The sequence below is a fragment of the Leptopilina boulardi genome, unplaced genomic scaffold (genome assembly GCF_019393585.1).
Source record: "Leptopilina boulardi isolate dan_hultmark-lab unplaced genomic scaffold, ZJU_Lbou_2.1 LbouV2_322, whole genome shotgun sequence".
NCBI lineage: Eukaryota > Metazoa > Arthropoda > Insecta > Hymenoptera > Figitidae > Leptopilina > Leptopilina boulardi.
Genome location: NW_026137888.1, coordinates 918810 through 940905, shown reverse-complemented (window position 1 = coordinate 940905; position 22096 = coordinate 918810). Strand labels below are relative to the sequence as shown.

The 22096-nt window shown below is 28.0% G+C and overlaps 1 protein-coding gene across 1 annotated transcript; it reads right to left on the bottom strand.

Moving 5' to 3' along the window:
• Positions 1–12073: 12073 nt before the first annotated feature.
• Positions 12074–15517, bottom strand: LOC127284299 (uncharacterized). The gene has a single exon (XM_051309688.1). It carries the CDS (start codon positions 15515–15517, stop codon positions 12074–12076), a length of 3444 nt encoding a protein of 1147 aa, XP_051165645.1.
• Between the last annotated feature and the right edge of the window lie 6579 nt (positions 15518–22096).

The window sequence follows — 22096 nt, the reverse complement described above, 5'->3', positions numbered from 1 at the left end:
GACCTATTGACGAATATTTTAAGGTTTCTAATCCACAGTTATTAACATTTTAAGAATAAAAAATTTTGAAAAAATTTCTTTCTTGAATTTTTTTTGGAAATTCTTATTTAGCATTTAAAATGTTAATCCATCTCTATGAGGAAACATTGTATTCACGAAATGATTACAAAAAGGTAGTAACACTTGGCAGCGGTTTTTTTATGTCTTATGAAAGAAGTTTTTTTTATAAACCAGGGCAAGTAAAAATTTACAAAACATTTTTTTAAAGTAATATTTTTGAAAGTCTTACTATTTTTCGAAATTGACGTCGGTAATTCTGGATACTGGAATTAGGTATACTGTCATCATCGTACTCCAACCATAATTTGTAACCCCTTTTACGCTTCATCGCCATTTTTCTAAAATATAATTACTAAGTCTCAAAATAAAAATTGTTTTATGATTATGAAATATCATGATTTCTTAACTTTCCTTTTTTCAAAGTTTTACTGTACAATGAATTGTTTATATGATGTGGTTTTTAATCGAGTGTATTTAATTTAATATGTAGTGGCACTAAAAGTTATGAACGTAGATGACATTGGAAATCCTATATGAGATGAATCTAATTAATATATTCTGCTTAGGTCTCCCGGTAAAAAGGTTTAGATTGAAAAATGCATTTTTTTAGTTCACTTAGTGGCCGCAGTTTCAAACTTGAGTATGTCCAAATCAAATAAGGAAAGCACCCAACGTTTTAAATGCTATTTAATTGACTTATGAAGAAGAAATTCGAAACGAATTTATACTTTCCAAAACTTTAAACGCGTATTTCTCGAAATGACCTTTTTCAAAACGGTGGGCAGCCTAGTTAGGACAGTTTTGATCGAATTGACTTCGGTCAAAGTTTTTTTTGATCGTCATTTACTAATGCTTTAGAGTACTCAGCAGATTTTTTTTGGTTTGTTTGTTTTTTTTGGCAATAGATTTTTTGGAAAAATTTCGCCCTAAAAATCGACTTTTTTCTTCAACTGACAAATCCACAAAAATGAATATTTTAAAAATATCCTACGTACTCTAAAGCTAAATCTATCATAGTTTCAGAAAAACTTTGAATTTTTGTTTTAGAGTAAATGGTTTATCCAGAATCTTGCCCGATTTGCTCTGCAAGGCAACGAGACCAACTTTGGCGCCCTCTAAAGGCAACAAATTTTGTTGACTTTATTCTTGTGTCTAAAAAAAATTCATAAAAAACAGGTTCAAAAGAGACCTTAAAAGGTGTCACTCCCCTTTAAATTCCGTTCAATTCTTCCAATAAAGATGTTAATTCAAAATTTATGATTGCTTATGTCATAATACACCTTTGAAACTTTTAATATCTTTAAATATCGCATTTTAAAAATTTATGCATTTTCAGATAGTGGTTTTAAGTTTTTTAGTTGGGAAATTGGGAATGAAAATTACCACCGCGGGCATGGTGGCGCTATTGTTTCACACGAAAAATACAAGAAATAGGTACATATACAAATATTTAAAAAAAATTACTTCTTATGTGATGCCTTGTCTTCATGGTCACTATGTGTCGGATAGCAATTTTAAATCTCCAATAGTCACAGGTATGTATATTACCCCTACAGCACCGAATCTTTCCCGAAAATTTCCTAAAGATTTACTTGAAATTTTTGAAATATTTATTTGCAATGTTTATTGAAAGTTGGGTAAAGATTTAAATATCCCACTTAATAAATGTTTAGCGTGAAACTTTCCTGAACATTTCCATTACATCTTTGCTATAATGACTTGGGCTAAAATGTAATTGAAATGTTCAGGAAAGTTTTGCGCTAAACATTTATTTAAGTGGGACATTTAAATCTTTACACAAGTTTTATAAACATTGCAATCAAATATTTCGAAAATTTCAAGTAAATCTTTAGGAAATTTTCAGGGAAGATTCGGTGCTGTGGGGTATTCTCTGCGTAATAAATTTCAAGAAACGCTTAAAAATTTCTTCTTTTTCGCGTTACAAACATTTACAAAATTTATACAATGCTTAAGGGGGGTAAGGTATTAAAAAGAATTTTTGCGCTGTTTTTTTATTTTTTTCATAATTGCACAATATCTCAAGAATATTGTGTCAAAATTTCAAGATAATCGGAGAAAAATTGATCCAGTTAAGAGAATTTACGTGAAAAGAAAAACATTGAAAATTTGTTTTTTATTGAATAACCATCTCTAATTAGTTTATTTTTCAAATTTTCAATATTTTCCCGAGCCAGAAAACCTTTTTTTTTGCTTCTAAGTACTGAGAAAAATTAAAAAAGATAAAAAAATGCTTCCAGGGCTACCTCGAAAAACACCTCCTTTAACAAATGCAATTTGATTTTTAGATTTGGATGATTCCTTTGCGATGTACAGTGGACATCACAAAACATCTTTTTTGGTGGCACTTGAAGAGATTTACATTAACACCCCAAATATTTAATATTTTGTAATAAAGATTTGGAAAATTATTGTTCAAATATTGGACTATTATATAAAAATTAATTAAATAAAATAACTCTCTATATCGCCAAAAAAATTTTTAAAAATATTCATTTTTATTATATTTTTTTCCTCTCTTAAATATTTACAAAAATTTAATTTCTTTCAATTCAGTTTTCGTTTACTTTTAGGGACAAATTGAAATGAATAGAACTAGATTTTTGAAAATATTTGTCAGTGGAAGAGAACTCAGATTTAAAATCAGGAATTCGATTGTATTAAAATTTTAAATTATATACATTTAATTTATGTCTTCTTACCGGGCTTAAAATGTTTTTAAAACTTATGAATATTTTATGAGATAAATACATGTAAAAAATAATTAATTTACGGCATTTTTTATGTTTTTAAAAATAAAAATAAAATTTTATAGTATTATAATCAGTGCATTAAAATACATAAGTTTGTTTGTGTGTAGTACAATTAACATCCAAGACATATTCAGGAATTTACGGAACCGTACGATTTAATGACATAAATTTAAAAAAATTTAATCGCGTGCACATTTTATTTGTTTATCTAAATGTAATTTAAATGTATATTTAGAAACTATATTTTTTTGAGTACACCATTTTTCGTAAATTATATTTTGTCAAGAATGTATATTTCACAATAAAAAACAAACAAAGAGACTATTGAAAATAATAACAATGCATCTATTTTCATTTCAATTTTTTTAACCATAAAAATTAAAAGAATTGTATACTTTTTACACTTTTTATTGTTTTAATTGGAGCACATAGGGTCAATTGGGGTAAATGTAAACGGATTTGCTTAATTTCGACAATAACATAAGTTTTTTTTTTTTAAAGCAATACTTCCGGTTTTCTATTGCATAAACTTATTACTTTAGTTCCATAGAACAATTTTATGGGGTATTAAAAAATACAGGTAACCTTGAATCGCTAACAACTGCTGTTTACATTTAGCCGGAAATTATGCAAAAAATGCAAAATCTCGGGGTAAATGTAAACACCTTTATTTCTCCGAAATGTTTAAGAAAAAAGTTATTTTAAGTTTACTACTGTATTAGGGGATGGAAAAACTTGAAAAAAATGCCTAGTGGATAAATAATAATTGAATAATTTTAATTTAAAACAAATTAAGCGTTTTGAGCAACTTTGATAAAAATTCATATACGTCATTTTATTTATTCGGTCCGTCAAGGAAAATTTTAAAAGTCTACTAGATGAGAAAGAAACAACTATATTGCTTCGATATATTATAAAATACATGGTCTAAAACTGCTGTTTACATTTACCCCGAGTTTTCCAATTCTCGGGATAAATGTAAACAGTTAATTATTTACTAACTGAATTGACAAAGGTCGAAAATCAAAGTCAATTTTTGTTATAGCTTTAATAAGCAATAATTATAAATTTTGGTTTGAATTTTTAGTTTATTTTTATCCAAATGCGAGACAAAATACTGAAGCAGTAAAACTTTAATTTTCAATTTTTTATGCATTAAGCGACAAATTGGAGTATAGCTTTGACAATTGTCGAAATAAAAAATTAGCAATACTCAGAACCTCTTGCAGGTGACCTGAGGTTAAAATATTGGGGTCGAACTTAATTTTAAATCTGTAAATTAAGCTGCAATATCTAGTGTTTACATTTACCCCTTGTTTACAAATACCCCAAATGACCCTAGTTTCTTAGTTAGCATAGTTAGCATAGTTAGCACATAGTTCGGAAATAAGAAATATTAATAATAATATCCACCGTTCGCACGCAAAGTATCAACCGATTATTCTTCAAGCTGTGAGTGCAACACCTTCTTTACAGTTTAAGGTATTGGAATTAATATTATTATCATTATTATCTTTATTTTAAATACACACGGTTTAATTATATCTTAATTTACTCGTTTTTTCATCAGCTATATTCAAATTGCTTTACCTCTGAAAGCACAACATAAAAAATCTCTATGCAATTTCCAGTTATTGTAAAATATGAGAAATACTTTTCGAATAGTTGCAATTTAAATTTAATTAAGGGGACATATTTTTGCGGTGTGTTATATATTTTTCAACATCAAAAGTTTCAACTACCGAGAGTTTGAAAATTTTTTTTCAGAAGAGTAGTATCAAAATTATGATTTTATTTAATTTTTCTGTTAAATTTGTTATAAAAAAGATATATTGATACGAAAAAATTATATAATGCGCTTAAAGTAGTTGAAATCAGCAATAACATAAAATTGTACGGTTCCGTGAATTTGCCCATATTTGTATAAAAAAATATCCAATTTCAATAATTTTCACAAGTTCTGAAAAAATTGGAAAAATCGTTTGCTTTTGAAGAGACTGGGCCCAAATTTGTCTAAAAGAATATAGTTTCTGTAAAAAAATTTTCCAAAAAAATCGATCGATGCAAAAAAATGTAAGGAAAGATTTTTTAACTATGAATTTTAATCTACGAATAACAAAAAAAAATGATAAATAATTTTTTGGTTAGTTTTTCAACAAATTTTCGAAAAGTTTAACTAAAACAGCAAATTCTTTAATCTTATAAAAAAAAGAAATTTTTAAAAACCATGGAACTCTTGTAAAAAGGCATAAAAAATGAAGCCAGATCGAAAATATCCATTTCGACGATATGTTAATTTGGATTAGACTACTTCATATAAAAGTTTAGTGAATTTTGGAAAAAATTTTGAATTAAAAGGACTTTAAGTTGGTGAAACTTAATTGATATGCTTGACAATGTATTTTACATTTATTTCATTGAATTCAAAACATTAAGATTAATGATTTACAATATTATTAATATAAATTTATTCCAATGTTTAATTAGGTATTATTTTTTATTGTACCTTGACCTAACTTTGTAATTTTATTAATTCAAGAAGTGAGTTCTCCTTTATCACCTTGTTACCACATCTAATTGACCGTAATAATAATCATTGCTCATTGAATCATCAATATTTTCTTAACTGCTTTATGACCTGTTGTAAACAAACAAAAAATATAATTTAAAAATAATTTTGATTTATATTTACATTTTTTAATGTTAGCAGTTAAAACATTTGAGAAAACAAAAATTATCTTTAGTCTGAGGATTAAAAAAATGATTAAGCGGAACAAAACTATATATTAAAAAAGTGGCACTTGAATTTTACCATTGAATGAAATTCTTTTTTTTGAAATAAGGAAATGTTTTCTTATGTACATTTATATCCGTTTGTATACTTATAATTAGTAATTATAATTAGTACAATAATTATTTCCACATTTAAATTTAAATACTTATTATAGACAAATTTAAACATTTCGTATTTTTGTACACAAATATTGTCATTAAAACTGATTGAAATAAAATTTCTATATAATCACAACTTACAAAAAGTGACATATAAAAATGTAATAAAAATGTATGTTATATGATAATTATAAGAAAATCGCGAATAAATGTAGCGCAAACAATTTAATGAAAAGCTTATGTATACATCAAATTTTTTAATTATTTGCATTTAAATAATTCGAGTTATATACTCACATAAAATTTGTAAAACACGAGATTATAGGTACTCACCATGAGGAAGAAAATTTGCACATCTTGAAAAATTAAACGTTTTTGAAAGAAACTGAACATTTAACGATAGAATAAATTTCTTTACCAATTTTTTTACATAATTTTAAACTACTTTTAAACGAAAACTCTCTTACTTTTTTCAAATGTCAGTATTTGACAGTTCTGCCATTTTACTTTTCTGTCATTGATTTTTTGTTTATTTGAAAAGTTGTCATAGTTTCTTAATAACAAACTATTATATATATATATAGCAGTAGATTGTTTGATACAATTAGCGGGAAAATATTTTATTAAAAGTGAGACTGCTTTTCTCTCTCTTTCTTTTTCTTTCTTTTCACACGAATTTCTGAAATCATTCTATTCATGTCCTGATTTAATATAAGCATTGTAGATTTTGTCGAAGTTGTCTGTACAACACTTCCAGAAAAATAAATAATTCTCACGAGGAAAACGTTTTAAAAAAAGGAAAAGTAAATAAAATAAAAACACAATAATATGTCCTAATCTCCTAAAAGAAAAAGCATGGAACTGTGCACTCGAAAACTATTCAAATAAGAAATTGAAAACTATCGAAATAGCATGGGCCATGGTGAATGTTCGAATAGAAAGGCGTACTCTCCGTTAAAATTTAATGAATCATCGAAACAGAAGATGGAGCTGCAGTCGTATGGTTACCAGGGCCGTTTTCGGCGTTCACCCAGAGTTAACTCTGGGTGAACGTCGAAAAGGCCCAATATTGAAATCGTGCTGAAGCTGGCACCTATAGCTATAGCACCCAGTTATTTTTATTAACTTCAAGTGAACTATTTAAATTTTATTTATGTTTTTACTAACATAATATATAAAATATTAATCAAATTAAATAATTAACAAAAATATTATGTTAATAAAAACATAAATAAAGTTGAAATAGTTCATTTAAAATTAATAAAAATAACTGGGTTCTGATAACTGGGTGCCAGCTTCAGCATCATAATATTGAAAGAAAAAAAGATAAGGGTGAAATCACATGGAATTGAATTGAAAAATATCGAAAGTAAAAATATCGATTTAGCATTAACTGCTTAAATGTATAGAAGGGAAACTTTATGCATTATAATTATGCTCTGTCTACTTTTTATGTAGTCTATTTTAGCATTCGTCTCAATGAACATTCGCTCTTTTGAGCTGTCGTCGATTTGAATTTTGGTATGAGGGCGCAGTCCGATGTTGAGTAGAAAACGTTTAGCAAAGCAGAATTTCATGAGAGTGTGAAAGATAGCGCTATCTTCTGCCCTTCACACTCTCATGAAAAGCGTTTTCTGCTTTCGGTTTTCTGCTCACATGGGACTGCACCCTTAGGGTGAAATCACATGGAGAATTAAAAAGTAAAACGTCAAGCAGTTTTTCATGTGTGCAAGTGAGATAGAGAGATAGGCTATCCTTCCCACTCTTATGAAAAACTGCATGCATTTGACTTTTTACTTCTCCATGTGATTTCACCCTTAGGGTGCAGTCCCATGGAGGTCAAACACACTGTAAAAAATCAAAGAAAATTTTTCCCAGCGACGGGAATTTTCATTTAAAATCTCCAGTAATAGTACTACTTTTAATGTAGGGAAAATACATGCGCAAAATGAAAAAATACCAAATACTGTAATTTTCCTATTTTTAATATGGAGGTTTTTCGCTAGACGGTAAATTTGCCTCTTTTAAAGCGGTTAATAAAAGTTCCCACATTCAAAGAGGCGAAATAACTACGCACTGTGAAACTCATCGCGAAATTGAAAATTCTAGCTTCTAGTAATTTGCTTATTTTGAATGTTGGAAAATAACAAGTATTAGTAATACTACTTCGTGATGTGAAATTCCTACTTCTTGGAAGAATACTCTAGTGTGAAAAATTCCCATTTTGAATAATGTAAAATTGCCATTTTGATTGGGGTAAAATTAAGAATTTATGTAAAGTTACTTTTTCCCTGTTATAATAACATACTAGTCACTAATACTTGCGCGCTACGCGCGCCCTTGTTTTTATTATTTAAAATAGAATTATTTGAAAATTAAAGAGCTTCTAACATTATTGTAATGTTAGAATTAAATTTTTAGAATTTTCTTTTTGTAATATAATTTCAAAAAAATTGCTCTGCTGTTACTGCAATGCATTTCTACGTTTTCTTGGGTTGATATTTATTTGATATATTCATAATTGAAAATGTCTATAAAAAATCAATTATAACTTTCAAAGAACATTATTATTATAATATTAAAAACCCGAAAAATTAAACTCGTTTCATATAGGATTTTAATATTTATTAAAGCAGTATTCCTTAAACATTTGAAATTTATAAAAAAATTAATGTTTGTGTTCTAATTTTGGTTATATTAAGGTATCATTTTAAACAAACAACATTTGACATTTTAATAATGAAACATTTCAACAATTTCTATTATTTATCATCAAAAATGTTCAAGTATATTTCTTCTAATTCTAAACATCCAGTTCTATGAATTTTGAAAACAAAAGATTCAATAAACGAAAATAAAAATTTGTTCCACTTATTCGCTTGTGTCCATTTAATTATAATATTTTTCAATTTTGAAAAAATGTCGTAATTTATATTCATATATAATAAAGATTTTTTGGAATCCAATAGATACATGGAATTTCTATGATCTTTTTAATTGCATAATAATGTATTTACCATCCATGACAAACTTAACCATCAGTAACTTACAAAAAGGTTAATATTTATCTTCAATTTCACTGCAGAAAAGGCAAAATGAAATTGAATAAATATTCAGAACTATCATTTTCTCGAGCATCACTAAATACCGAAAATTTTGTAGAAGAATTTCTGTCAAAAAATTAATTTCCAAAGCATTTCCGTCAAAAAATTTATTTCTGAAAATTTTTAGGAAATCTTCTCACGTGGATTCTTATATTTGTATTAATATATAGAATTAATCATATCAATTTTATTGATTAATATATTAATTTTTATATAATTATAAAACTATATAAATTCTGTATTATATAAAATAATATTTTACAGTTATCTTACAGTAATATTACATGGTAATGCAAAGGTAATACCAAAATTTTTTCCTACCTTAGATTCGCAAGATATAATATCGATAATTTAAAAAAAAAATAATTTTAATTTTGGAAACATACTTTCTTATAGGAAATTGAATGGCGCATCTTTTTGTTCTTTAATTTTTTGTTGTAAAACAAATATTTTAGAAGATAATAACTACAAACTGAAAATTTTAAATTCATAAAATTAATTAAATTTTAAAACATAAACCATCATATCTTTGGTAATTATTAAAGGATTCGATTGATATATCGTATAGAAAAGCAGTTGGTTTTAAAGAAGGCAAAAATGAAATAAAAAACTTAAAAATGATCAATTGTTTAACAATTTTCCTTTATTAATTAAGACTTGTCAGAAATTCTGTTTTCTTACTTTTGCAGATAAAAAGTCTGCGGGGAACTTTAAAATTGAGAAAACTTGCAGTGAGAGATTAGTTTATTAGTATAAAAGGAAGTTTTTTGGAACGTTTGAAAACGATTCGTCAAAAACTAATAAAAATATTCATAAACTAAAAAAATTCGCTACGCCGTATACATAGCTACGTCAGCAGATGTATACAGTTTCTAGTTTTTCCTGTGTTAATACAAAATTCCAATGAAAACAATAACTATTTACCCATCTATTAATTTAACAATTATTTATCAATAAAATTACATTTGCTTTTACATTAATTTTTATATTTTTATTTAACAATCAGAATAATAAAATTCATTCAATTATTAAGTACTTTTGACTATCAAACTGAATAACATTTAATTATTATAAGACTCACATATAATTTTTAGTCATTTGGAAATATATTAAAATTAATGTTTTATATATAAGTTAAAAGTTTTATTCTAAGACGATAATATAGAATAGAACATTAATATTATTCAATTTGATTTTATAAAATCAAATATTTTGCATTTCTTATCACAGTTTAATATTTTTTTAATTTTTTTACGTCGTAACAGTATAAAAGATTACAGGACCCTGCACAAAATACATTAAAAATCCCTTTTCCGTCAAATAGTTTGGAACTTTGTGACAGTGAAGTTGAAGTAATTCTAAGCAAAAGCTCTCTGGGTCACAACCCCAATTTCCGGGCCAGCTTACCCGCTAGAAGCTTTTAAGGTTAAAAGAAGAGAGTTATTTCTTCCTACCGTTCTACCTAAAAAATTCAATATTTTCCTTACTTCTTTGTAAGTACGAACTTTGAAGTACTAAAAATAATAGTGTAGTTTTTAGTGTAGTGTAGTGCACTGTAGTGCAATGCAGTATAGTACAATAAAGTACAGTCTACTATATTCTGTCATAGTGCAGTGCAGTGCAGTAAAGTAAAGTATGGTAAACTAAAGTACAGTATAGTATAGTACAGTAAAGTATAGTATAGTACAGTATAGTATAGTATGGTACAGTACAGTATACTACAGTATAGTATAGTACAGTACTATCCTATATTATACTTTACTGTACTATACTATACTGCACTATACTATATTGTACTGTACTCTACTATACTGTAATTTACTGTACTCTACTATACTATACTATAGTATAGTCTGTTATAGTGTAGTATAGTATAATATAGGATAGTACTGTACTATACTATACTGTTGTATACTGTACTGTACCATACTATACTATACTGTACTATAATATACTTTACTGTACTATACTATACTGTACTTCAGTTTACCATACTTTACTGCACTGCACTGCACTATGACAGACTATAGTAAATTGTACTTTATTGTACTATACTGCATTGCACTACAGTGCACTACACTACACTAAAAAAGTACATTATTACTTTTAGTACTTTAAAGTTCGTACTTATAAAGAAGTAAGGAAAATATTGAATTTTTCAGGTAGAACGGTAGGAAGAAATAACTCTCTTCTTTTAACCTTCAAAAGCTTCTAGCGGGTAAGCTGGCCCGGAAATTGGGGTTGTGACCCAGAGAGCTTTTGCTTAGAATTACTTCAACTTCACTGTCACGAAGTTCCAAACTATTTGACGGAAAAAGTACTGTACTGTACTGAACTTTACTTTACACTATAACCTTATATATATTTCCAAATTTGCCTTTATTCCAATATAATTAAACCAATTTTGCTTTAATTCCAATATAACTAAACCAATTTCCAATTTTGCCTTTAATCCAATATAACCAAACCAATTTCCAATTCTGCCTTTATTCCAATATAGCAAAATATATTTCCAAATTTGCCTTTAGTCCAATATAAATAAATCAATTTCCAATTTTGCTTTTATTCCAATATAACCAAACCAATTTCCAATTTAGCCTTTATTCCAATATAACAAAACCAATTTCCAATTTTGCCTTTAATCCAATATAACCAAACCAATTTCCAATTTTGCTTTTATTCCAAAATGACCAAATCAATTTCCAATTTTGCCTTTAATCCAATATAACCAAACCAATTTGCAATTCTACCTTTATTCCAATATATTACATTTGAAATAATTTCATTCCTTTAATGAAATATGTTAATTAAGATAATCCAAGAAATAAATTTATGCTATATATTTTTGCCATTTTTATTTTCTCCTTCAATGTTATAAAACAGTAATATTGTTTACTATTAAAAACATCCGTAAAAACATTTATTGAACTGATTCACATTTGGAGACTAATCTTTTCAATCCAATCAAGTCAAATCTTTTGGCATGGTTAGGAGAGGATATTTTCGAATATTTAAAAAATTTCATACTGGTCGTACCCTTTAATGTAATGTTGTATATTAAAAACCATAAATACATAAAGATATATTACACTAAACAGAATTAAAATTATTCAAAAATTTCACTATATACATAATTTTTTATATATTTATTACTTCTATTATCTCCTAAATATATTTTTACAGAATCAAATGATTTAACTCTTCATAATGCAACATACATCTGACCGTGATTGAAGACATCTCTTCTCAAATCAATGGATATTCTGTTGAATGTTTGCCCTTGAGATTTATTGATATAGTCATTGCGAAAGCCAATTTTATAGGAAATTGTCTTCTTTTAAAAGTAAATGGATATAAATTTTCACAATATAGAGTTACTCTATGTAAAAAAACAATATTTCCACTCTTATCTCCAGTCAATATTTGACATTTAATAACATTATGTGATAAATCTAAAATAATTAACCTTGTTCCATTACATAAACCTTCATTAATACTAAGGTTTCTAATTAGCATTACAACTGAATTAATTCTCAAATGTAATTCATGTGGTGGTAAAGCAGGCGGAGAGAGAGTATTTAAATATTCTGGTAACAAGACTTCCGCAAAACTTCCATTATCACAATTTTCAGTAGAATCAATACTTTTATACATTGTTTCCCCATTACTGTCTAAGAGACGCACCACTCTCTTATTAATATCATCAACGTCAACGTTTCTAGGTGCTAAAATTACACACACTGGCAACTCTCTAAATTTATTCTGTTGTATCAAATGACCATACATTTCTTCAGCAATATCTACATTTCCATGTTGAATAATATGTTCTGGTAATTTAACATTATCATCTACATCATTTAATTCACCATTGCCCACTTTGAGTAGAAAATCTACAAATTCCGTCTCCTGTGGTAAGGCTCTCATATTTTCTGTTAAAGTGTATTTTTTGAAATGTTTCCATAGTTTACTGTTCTTTATGGATAAATTTACTATTTCTGATCTAGTGCCTCGTTCTTTAATTGGCAAAGTTTGTCTAAAATCTCCTCCTAGAATTACAATTTTACCACCAAAAGCAACATTTGATTTCATTATATCTCTTAATAGATAATCCATAATTTCTGAGGCATATTTTGGAGCCATTGGTGCTTCATCCCAAATAAAAACATCTATATTTTTTAAAAAGAGTCCCTCTTTTGACTGAACTTTAATGTTTGAAGTTGAATCACTATACAGTGGAACAGGTAATCCTAAAACTTTATGAACAGTTTTCCCGTTAGGAAGCAAAGTGGCAGCTATACCCGTAAATGCCATGTTACAAACATTCACTCCTTTGCTTCTTAATAAATGCCATAATGTAATGTATAAAAAAGTTTTTCCAGATCCTCCACAACCATTGACATATAAGCATTTAGAACCATTTAAAGAAGAATCTTTTATGACTTGAAGTATATAGTCAACTACAACGTTCTGTTTTACATTTAATGTATCATAATTTTGTTCTCCTATCTTAATATGTTCTAACATATTTATATCGTCAACTTGTATAGAACGATTTTCATCTTCTATGTCTAATAATCCTTGAAAGTCAGTTAAATTGTATCCTTCATTAAGTAACAGTGATTTTATATTTCTATAAGCCATATTTTCAGCCTCAATATTGTTAATTTTTGAAAAATCTTCTGACAGATGCCTCTTAAATTGTTCCCAAAGTTTATCCGGGTGAACAGGATGACAATGAATTAAAATTCTTACAAATAATTGGCGAAGTGAATGAGGCATCATCCATAAAGTAGCTTCTTCTATTGTTCTAATCCACTCAGTATCATCTTCCACAAGTCCTAATGCCAAACAAGCAGATGTAAAAGATTCAAGCACGACTCCATTAACTGTTCTTAAACTTTCAAAAGAAGTTGCTCCTTTTACTGTAAGCAACAATAATCTCAGGTGAAATAATTCCATTTGAGACGGATTAACTGAATACATTCTTCCCAATACTTTTTCCTTACGAATTCTTTGTTTCCATTCAACAGATTTTGTTATCCACGTATAATGTTCTGGTATTTCTGAATAGTAATACTGATGAGCATTACTATCACGTTGGTTAAGTTTAAAGTAATCCAGTAATTTTGTATTTTTCTTCAAATCAAAAGAAACAACGTTACTATCTTTTCCTTCTCGAATAATAACATTCTGTTCATTTGGTAAATGTATGGGTAAACGATTAATACTATGACTCTTTTTTCCTAAAGGATTACTTAGAATTCTCCAAACTGCCTCAACAGGACCAACATATCTATTTTCTTCATAATGATTTATTTCATTGTGATTCACAGTTACCTCACCATTCGCATTTGTGATAACAATGGATGCAGCATCATGCCCCTTGAAAATATATTTATATAAATATTTAACAGATTTGATACTCGAAACTATTACCACATTTATATGACAATTAAATATTTCTGATAGCTTAGGACAATACGGAACAACATTAGAATTATCAACAACAAATCCATTTGGTCGTTCATACGTTCTATTATTATTTCTTCGACGACAATGAACATAGCAATTTTCTTCAATTGTAGTTTCATTTTGGTATGGTTTTGGAAAATTTTTTAAACATTTTCCATCAATCAAACACCAATCTCCACAAGGTCCGTGAATGTTATTTTGCATTATTATTTTATGTAAGGTAGGATTAATATTTTCATCAGGAATTTCTGCAGAAATATAACGATCAATACTTTCAACTGTCAATATTTTAGAATTTTCTTTCAATATAACTAACAAATGAATGTGTGGCAATCCTCGCTTTTGAAATTCAATAACATAAACATAAGACTTTACCTCTCCAAATAATTTATTATCAACAATAACTTTTAGCAGATGTTTCACTTTTAATGCAAAAACCCTAGTTACTATATCAGGTCTATCAGCAGCAGTTTGGTGGGGTAATAGATTTTCCTTTATCTCTTTCCAATTTGGATTACATGTCATTGTAATAAATAAATCCGGTTTACCATGACGAGCAACAATAGCCATGGAATCTTGATATTGTTGCATCATATTGCGAGGAGATCCTATAAAAGTAGAAGGCAATATAAGCATTTTTCCAACGTGTACATCATTTTCTAACTCACGATTATGTAAATAATCAATCAGTCCTTTATATGTTTCACTTCTCAATTGAGCTTGATTATTTGCACAAAATCTTAATCTATCTTTTTCTATTTTTACATAATTATCAACTACCCATTGTTGAAAAAACCGCCCGCCATATAAGAATTGATTAAATTCCTTATCTCTTATTGCGATTTTGTATTTCACATAGGCAGACCTAGAAATAGTAAGGTTTCTTCTTCTATAATCACTATCACTACGAATCATATTAATATTATAACCTTTATTTCCAAGTGGGTAAAATATAGGATAAATCCAAGGTTCAACATTGGGATCCAAATTACTTACTAATTTTAATTCCTTTGTAGATTTATTATAAACCGTTACATAGGATTCTGGTATTTCTCCTTCTGAGTTTGTATTAAAAATTGCAGCAACTTCATTAAAACTTTGAAAATTGTATCTTTTTTTATCTAAACCTTTCTTCAACGTAAATAATAATTGTAATTCAGGAATATCTTCATTTCTTTTTCTTGCTAATTCAGCTTCCATTTTAATTACTTCTGACATCATCATAAAAGATTTTGTGTATACATTAGAATTTCGCATAATATTTTCTATAGTTTTTAAGACTTCTTCATCCAAAATATAATTACTTTTTTTTCAGTAACAAATTGCTTCTTCAAGATCATAAATCTTCATCTTTATCCGGATATAAAGTGCTATTAATTTGATAGTAAATTTGACCTTGAATTTTGTAACAAAATGGTCTTCTTCTCCTGCCATTAAAGTTAATTACATTAGCATTCAAAGATGCAAAAGAAAATGAATTATTATACAATCTTATATTTTTTTTAAAATGGCCAGATTTCTTATGAATACCTTCTAGCAAAAGCCTTAATTCATTGGGATATTCTACTGAACCTATCACAACACCACCATGACCACAGCAATCATTAAAACTACCTTTTTTAGTGGCAACTTTTTCGTCTTTAAAATGTTTAGCTTGACAATGTGTGCAGTAAAAATTCATCGAACCAAGATAATTTTCAACATTGTTTGATTTAAATGGCATATTATCATTTAAATCTGCATTTGATATTGATGGAGTAGAAAGAATCAAATTAGAATTTACATCATTTACTTTCTTCATTTACTTATTTAATTTAGATTTTAATTGTGTTATTTGCTAATTTTTTATTTCTCTTTCTTTATTAATTTTCTTTAAGTTTACATGAGAAGAATTTGTATCATACTGAAGTTGTTTTTTTTCATATTCGGCATGGAGTTTATTTTTTGTTGAAGAGTCTTCTTCATCTAAATAATTTGATGTATCTTTTTTACGTTTTAAGTTTTGCCTCTCACGATAACTTTTTTGAATCTCAGCTCTACTTTTTTTAACTGTTGTTGATGCAATATTTTCTTCTTTTTTGAATATGGCATGAAGTTTTTCTTTTGTCGAACAGTCTCCTTCATATAAACAATTAAAATTATCAATTTTACGTTTTAATTTTTGCCTCTCACGATAATTTTTTTGAATTTCAGCTCTACTTTTTTTTAGTGTTGTTGATGCAATATTTGCTTCATTTATCTTTTTCATAATTATCGGGCAAGATTCTCTACACTGTAGTTGTTTATCTTTTTCTGTTAAAAGACAATTCCAGTCATATTCAACTCTGCAAGATCTACTATTAAGAACTTGAACAGATGGAAAATTCCTTAAATGATTGTTTTTGAACATTAACATTAAATGATTTCTCATATTACAATAATAGTAATTGACAGAATGGGGCATAATATTAAAATATAGCGATGTTCCGAATGCTATTGCATATATTCCACAAGCAAGACTATTTTCTGGTTGTTGATCAACAATTGTGAAAATTACTGGTGGTTTAAAAGGATATAATCTAATTAAAAATTTTTTCTGATCTTCATTTAAACATTTTTTGTTAAGACTATCAAAAATGTAAAGGCTTTTTCCATCATAGTAAGTACAAATCCAATGACACATTTATGAGAACCACTAAAAAGTATTTGAATGTGCTGCTTATTTATCTCGATTGGATATATCATATCAAGTGCTTGTAAAAATAAAGTATTTTGCATATTATAAAATAAATTTGATTCTCTTCCCAATAACTTTTGAAATTCAAACATATGATCATTATTTAACATTTGTCCTTCAGTAATTACAATACTTAAATCATTATCACTCAAATTAACAATTTCTCCTTTGTTTGTCATTGCTTTTTTTATTTAAAAAATTTACAGATATAACGAAATTGAAATTTAGAAGATCAATTTCAAATTTTGCCTTTATTCCGATATGACCAAATCCATTTCCAATTTTTCCTTTAATCCAATATAAACCAACCAATTTCCAATTTTGCCTTTATTAAAAAATGACCAAATCAATTTCCAATTTTGCCTTTAATCCAAAATAACCAAAACAATTTCCAATTTTATCTTTTTTCCAGTATAACCAAACCAATTTCCAATTTTTCCTTTTTAGGGTTCCGTACTCGGTTCGGAACCCTATTAATATCGGTTTTTTTGAAATCGTGTACCCCCCCCCCTAGCGGCCACACAAATTTATCTAGAGAGCTGAAAATTAGTACACATATGTATTTTCGCGTGTAGATTATAGGAAAAATATAGCGAACTTGATTGGAATTGATTATCATAGCGTTGTCAAGGAAAAACCATGAATTTTTACGAAAAATGCCTAAAAATGACTATGTACCCCCCCCTAGCGGCCACATCTTTTGACATAAAAAGCTCAAATTTGGTATACTTACGTATTTTTACGTGAAAATTACAGGAAAAATATAGCGAACTTGATTCCGATCAATTTACATAGCGTTGTCAAGGAAAAATCAAAAATTTCGAAAAAAATGATTTATTCTCCCTAGCGCACACAATATTCAACACAGACAGTTTATATTTAGTATACAAATGTATTTTTACGGGAAAACTACAGGGGAAAAAAAGCGGTCACGATTAGAGTTGATGATTAACTTTTTATCAAGTTTTTAAAAAAAAAATGACAATTTTAGGAAAAAAATGTATTTTTCCAGCAAAAACGAACAAAATTTTATTTAAAGGAAATTAAATTTATATATTATAACGTATTTTTACGTGTAGATTACAAAAAAAATATAGCGAGCATGATTGGAGTTGATTATCATAGCGTTGTCAAGGAAAAACCATGAATTTTTACGAAAAATACCTAAAAATGACTATGTACCCCCCCCCCTAGCAGCCACATCTCTTGACATAAAGAGCTCAAATTTTGCACACTTACGTATTTTTACGTGAAAATTACAGGAAAAATATAGCGAACTTGATTCGAATCAATTTACATAGCGTTGTCAAGGAAAAATCAAAAATTTCCAAAAAAATGATTTATTCTCCCTAGCGCACACAATATTCAACCCAAATTGTTCATATTTGCTGTAAAACTGTATTTTTGCGTGAAAAATACAGGGAAAAAATGTAAGCACGATTGGAGTTGATGATCAATTTTTATCAAATTTTTGAAGAAAAATGATAAATTTAAGAAAAAAATGTATTTTTCCGCAAAAAAGTTGATCTAAAGTTATTCAAATTTATATATTTTGACGTATTTTTACGTGTAGATTACAAAAAAATATAGCGAGGATGATTGGAGTTGATTTTTCTGGGTCTGTCAAGAAAAAACTGATAATTTTAGAAAAAATCATGAATTTTCTCCCAATAACGGAACAAATTTTTTCTAAAGGGCTTCAAATTTTCTATTTTTACGTATTTTTATGTGTAGATTATAGAAATAATTTAATAAACATGATTGAGTTCATTTCTTCAGTCGTTACAACTCTAAAATAAAAAAAATCGGACAAGTGCGAGTTACACTCGCACTGAAATCGAGGGTTCCGTACTCGAAGCGAACTTATTTGGTATAAAAACAAATGTTTAAAAAATATGTGTTGTATGACAACTAATATAAGTGATATGAAGAGGAACAATTTTCTTGAATTTTACAAAATTGTTCCTCTTCGTATCACTTATATTAGTTATCATACAACACATATTTTTTAAACATTTGTTTTTATACCAAATAAGTTCGCTTCGAGTACGGAACCCTCGATTTCAGTCCGATTTTTTTTTCCAGTATAACCAAACCAATTTCCAATTTTTCCTTTATTCGAATATAACCAATCTAATTTCCAATTTTGCCTTTTTTCCAGTATAACCAAACCAATTTCTAATTTTTCCTTTATTCCAATATAACCAACCAATTTCCAATTTTATCTTTTTTCCAGTAAAACCAAACCAATTTCCAATTTTGCCTTTGTCCAGTATAACCAAACCAATTTCTAATTTTTCCTTTATTCCAATATAACCAACCAATTTCCAATTTTGCCTTTATTCAAAAATGACCAAATCAATTTCTAATTTTTCCTTTATTCCAATATAACCAATTTCCAATTTTGCCTTTTTTCCAATATAACCAAACCAATTTCCAATTTTACTTTTTTCCAATATAACCAAACCAATTTTGTCTTTTTTCCAATATAACCAAACAAATTTCTAATTTTGCCTTTATTCCAATATAACCAACCAATTTCCAATTTTATCTTTTTTCCAGTAAAACCAAACCAATTTCCAATTTTGCCTTTTTTCCAGTATAACCAAACCAATTTTTCCTTTATTCCAATATAACCAACCAATTTCCAATTTTGCCTTTATTCCAATATAGCAAAATATATTTCCAAATTTGCCTTTAGTCCAATATAAATAAATCAATTTCCAATTTTGCTTTTATTCCAATATAACCAAACCAATTTCCAATTTTTCCTTTATTCGAATATAACAAAACCAATTTCCAATTTTTCCTTTATTCGAATATAACCAATCTAATTTCCAATTTTGCCTTTATTCCAATATAACCAAACCAATTTCCAATTTTACCTTTTTCCAATATAACCAAACCAATTTTGTCTTTTTTCCAAAATAACCAAACAAATTTCTAATTTTGCCTTTTATTCAATCAACACAACAATATTTATTTTTAACAACATTACTTACTGCGTATGCTCACGAAGTTCACTTTATATTCATTAAATTCACTTTATGTCTTATATATTCACTATGTTCACACTAAATTCACTTTATATTCACTCACAATCAGTAAGTGAATTTTTTTTTATTAGCTTAAATATTTTTCAAGTATTCAAGTAACTGTTGTACTTGACAAACCGAAATTATTCTACAATATGAAGATTTTAAAATTATCATTTCGTTTAGAGGGTATATATATATATATATATATATATATATATGAACAATAGAACCTTTATTTTTGAGTCTTAACTCTGAGGACCCAGGTAATATTTTCTTTCTCCCTTTATTGCATGGAAATTATTAGAACTACTATCGTAGTCAAAGTAAAGTTTTACTGTCTCTCTCTATTATAAGCAAATAACATAAATTGCTCTCTCTTCAGGTAACGCTTTTGCTTCTCTCTCTTTCCACTTAAATATAGCATAAAATTATCTCCCTTCAGGTAACGCTATTGCTCTCTTCTTCTTTTCAAAACAAATATCAATAAACTGTCTCCCTTTACCTAATTTGCATATTTACTCGTTTCATATAAGGAACTTACAATTTTACCATTCACAGCAATTTTCCCAGCCCGACAGGAAAATTTCATAACCTAGAAAAAGTGCCGCTTTGATACTGGGTAATAATAGTAGTTCCCCTTTTCAAACTGGTAAAATTCCTCCAAGCTTTTTACAGTGCAGTCGAATAGTCGAACAGATTTTCATGCGTGAGTAAAGGACAGCGTTATCTTCTATCCTTTACTCACGCATGAAAATCTGTTCGACTGTTTGACCTCTATGTGACTGCACCCTTATGACCAGTCGCAGTTTTGAGTTTTGGGGAAACGGCAAGCATCCCTTTTGAGGGCGGTTCCACAATACATGCAATTTGCCTTGCTGAGCATTTTGCTCTTGCATTTTGCTCTTGCTTTCTGCGCGCGCAACATACTTATTAGTCGTCAAAATTATTTAAGTAATTAATTACAAATTAATTACATGTAATTAAGTAGTAATAAATTAATTTGTTTAATGTATAACATTATTACTACTTAATTACATATAATTAATTAGTAATCAATTACTTAATTAATTTTGACGACTGATAAATATGTTGCGCGCGCAGAAAGCAAGAGCAAAATGCAAGAGCAAAATGCTCAGCAAGGCAAATTGCATGTATTGTGGAAGCGCCCTGAACACTACACAAAGGTGCGCAGCGCCTTCATTCATATAGTTAACGAGTATATATATAGGGTGTCCCAGTCATGGATGTACATATTAAAGGTACATATTCTTCTGAAAAAAATAAGACAAAAAGTCTTCTACAGTTTTTCAAAATTTTTTATAGTTTTTGCGTAAATTGCAATTGAAAATTTAAAAATTACTCGTGGTGATTGGCCGCGCGATCTCAGTGGGCCGGTGGGCGGGGCATAGCGCGCCGGAACTTTCCTGATTTTCCAAGCGTGGGCATGTAGAGTTTACCCGATTACTTGAAATAATCCTCTGAAAAATACATACGTTATGTATTTTTCAAAAGAATATTTTAACTACTCTTTTTTTTACTTTGAAAAATACATAATGTATGAATTTTCCAAAGGATTTTTTTAACTAATCGCGTAAACTCTACATGCCCACGCCTGGAAAATTAGAATAGTTCCGGCGCGCTATGCCCCGCCCACCGGCCCACTGAGATCGTGCGGCCAATCACCACGCGTAATTTTTAAATTTTCAATTGCAATTTACGCAAAAACTATAAAAAATTTTGAAAAACTGTAGAAGACTTTTTGTCTTATTTTTTTCTGAAGAATATGTACCTTTAATATGTACACCAATGACTGGGACACCCTGTATATATCAGAAACTCGTATGAATTCATGCAATCATAAAGTAAATCTCAGTTTTAATAGTATATTTTCGCTCTAATTGTACCAAACAATCTACTGCTATACATAATAGTTTGTTATTAAGAAACTATGACAACTTCTCGAATAAACAAACCAAACAATGACAGAAAAGTAAAATGCAAGAACTGTCAAATACTTATATGTGAAATTTGAAAAAAATATGA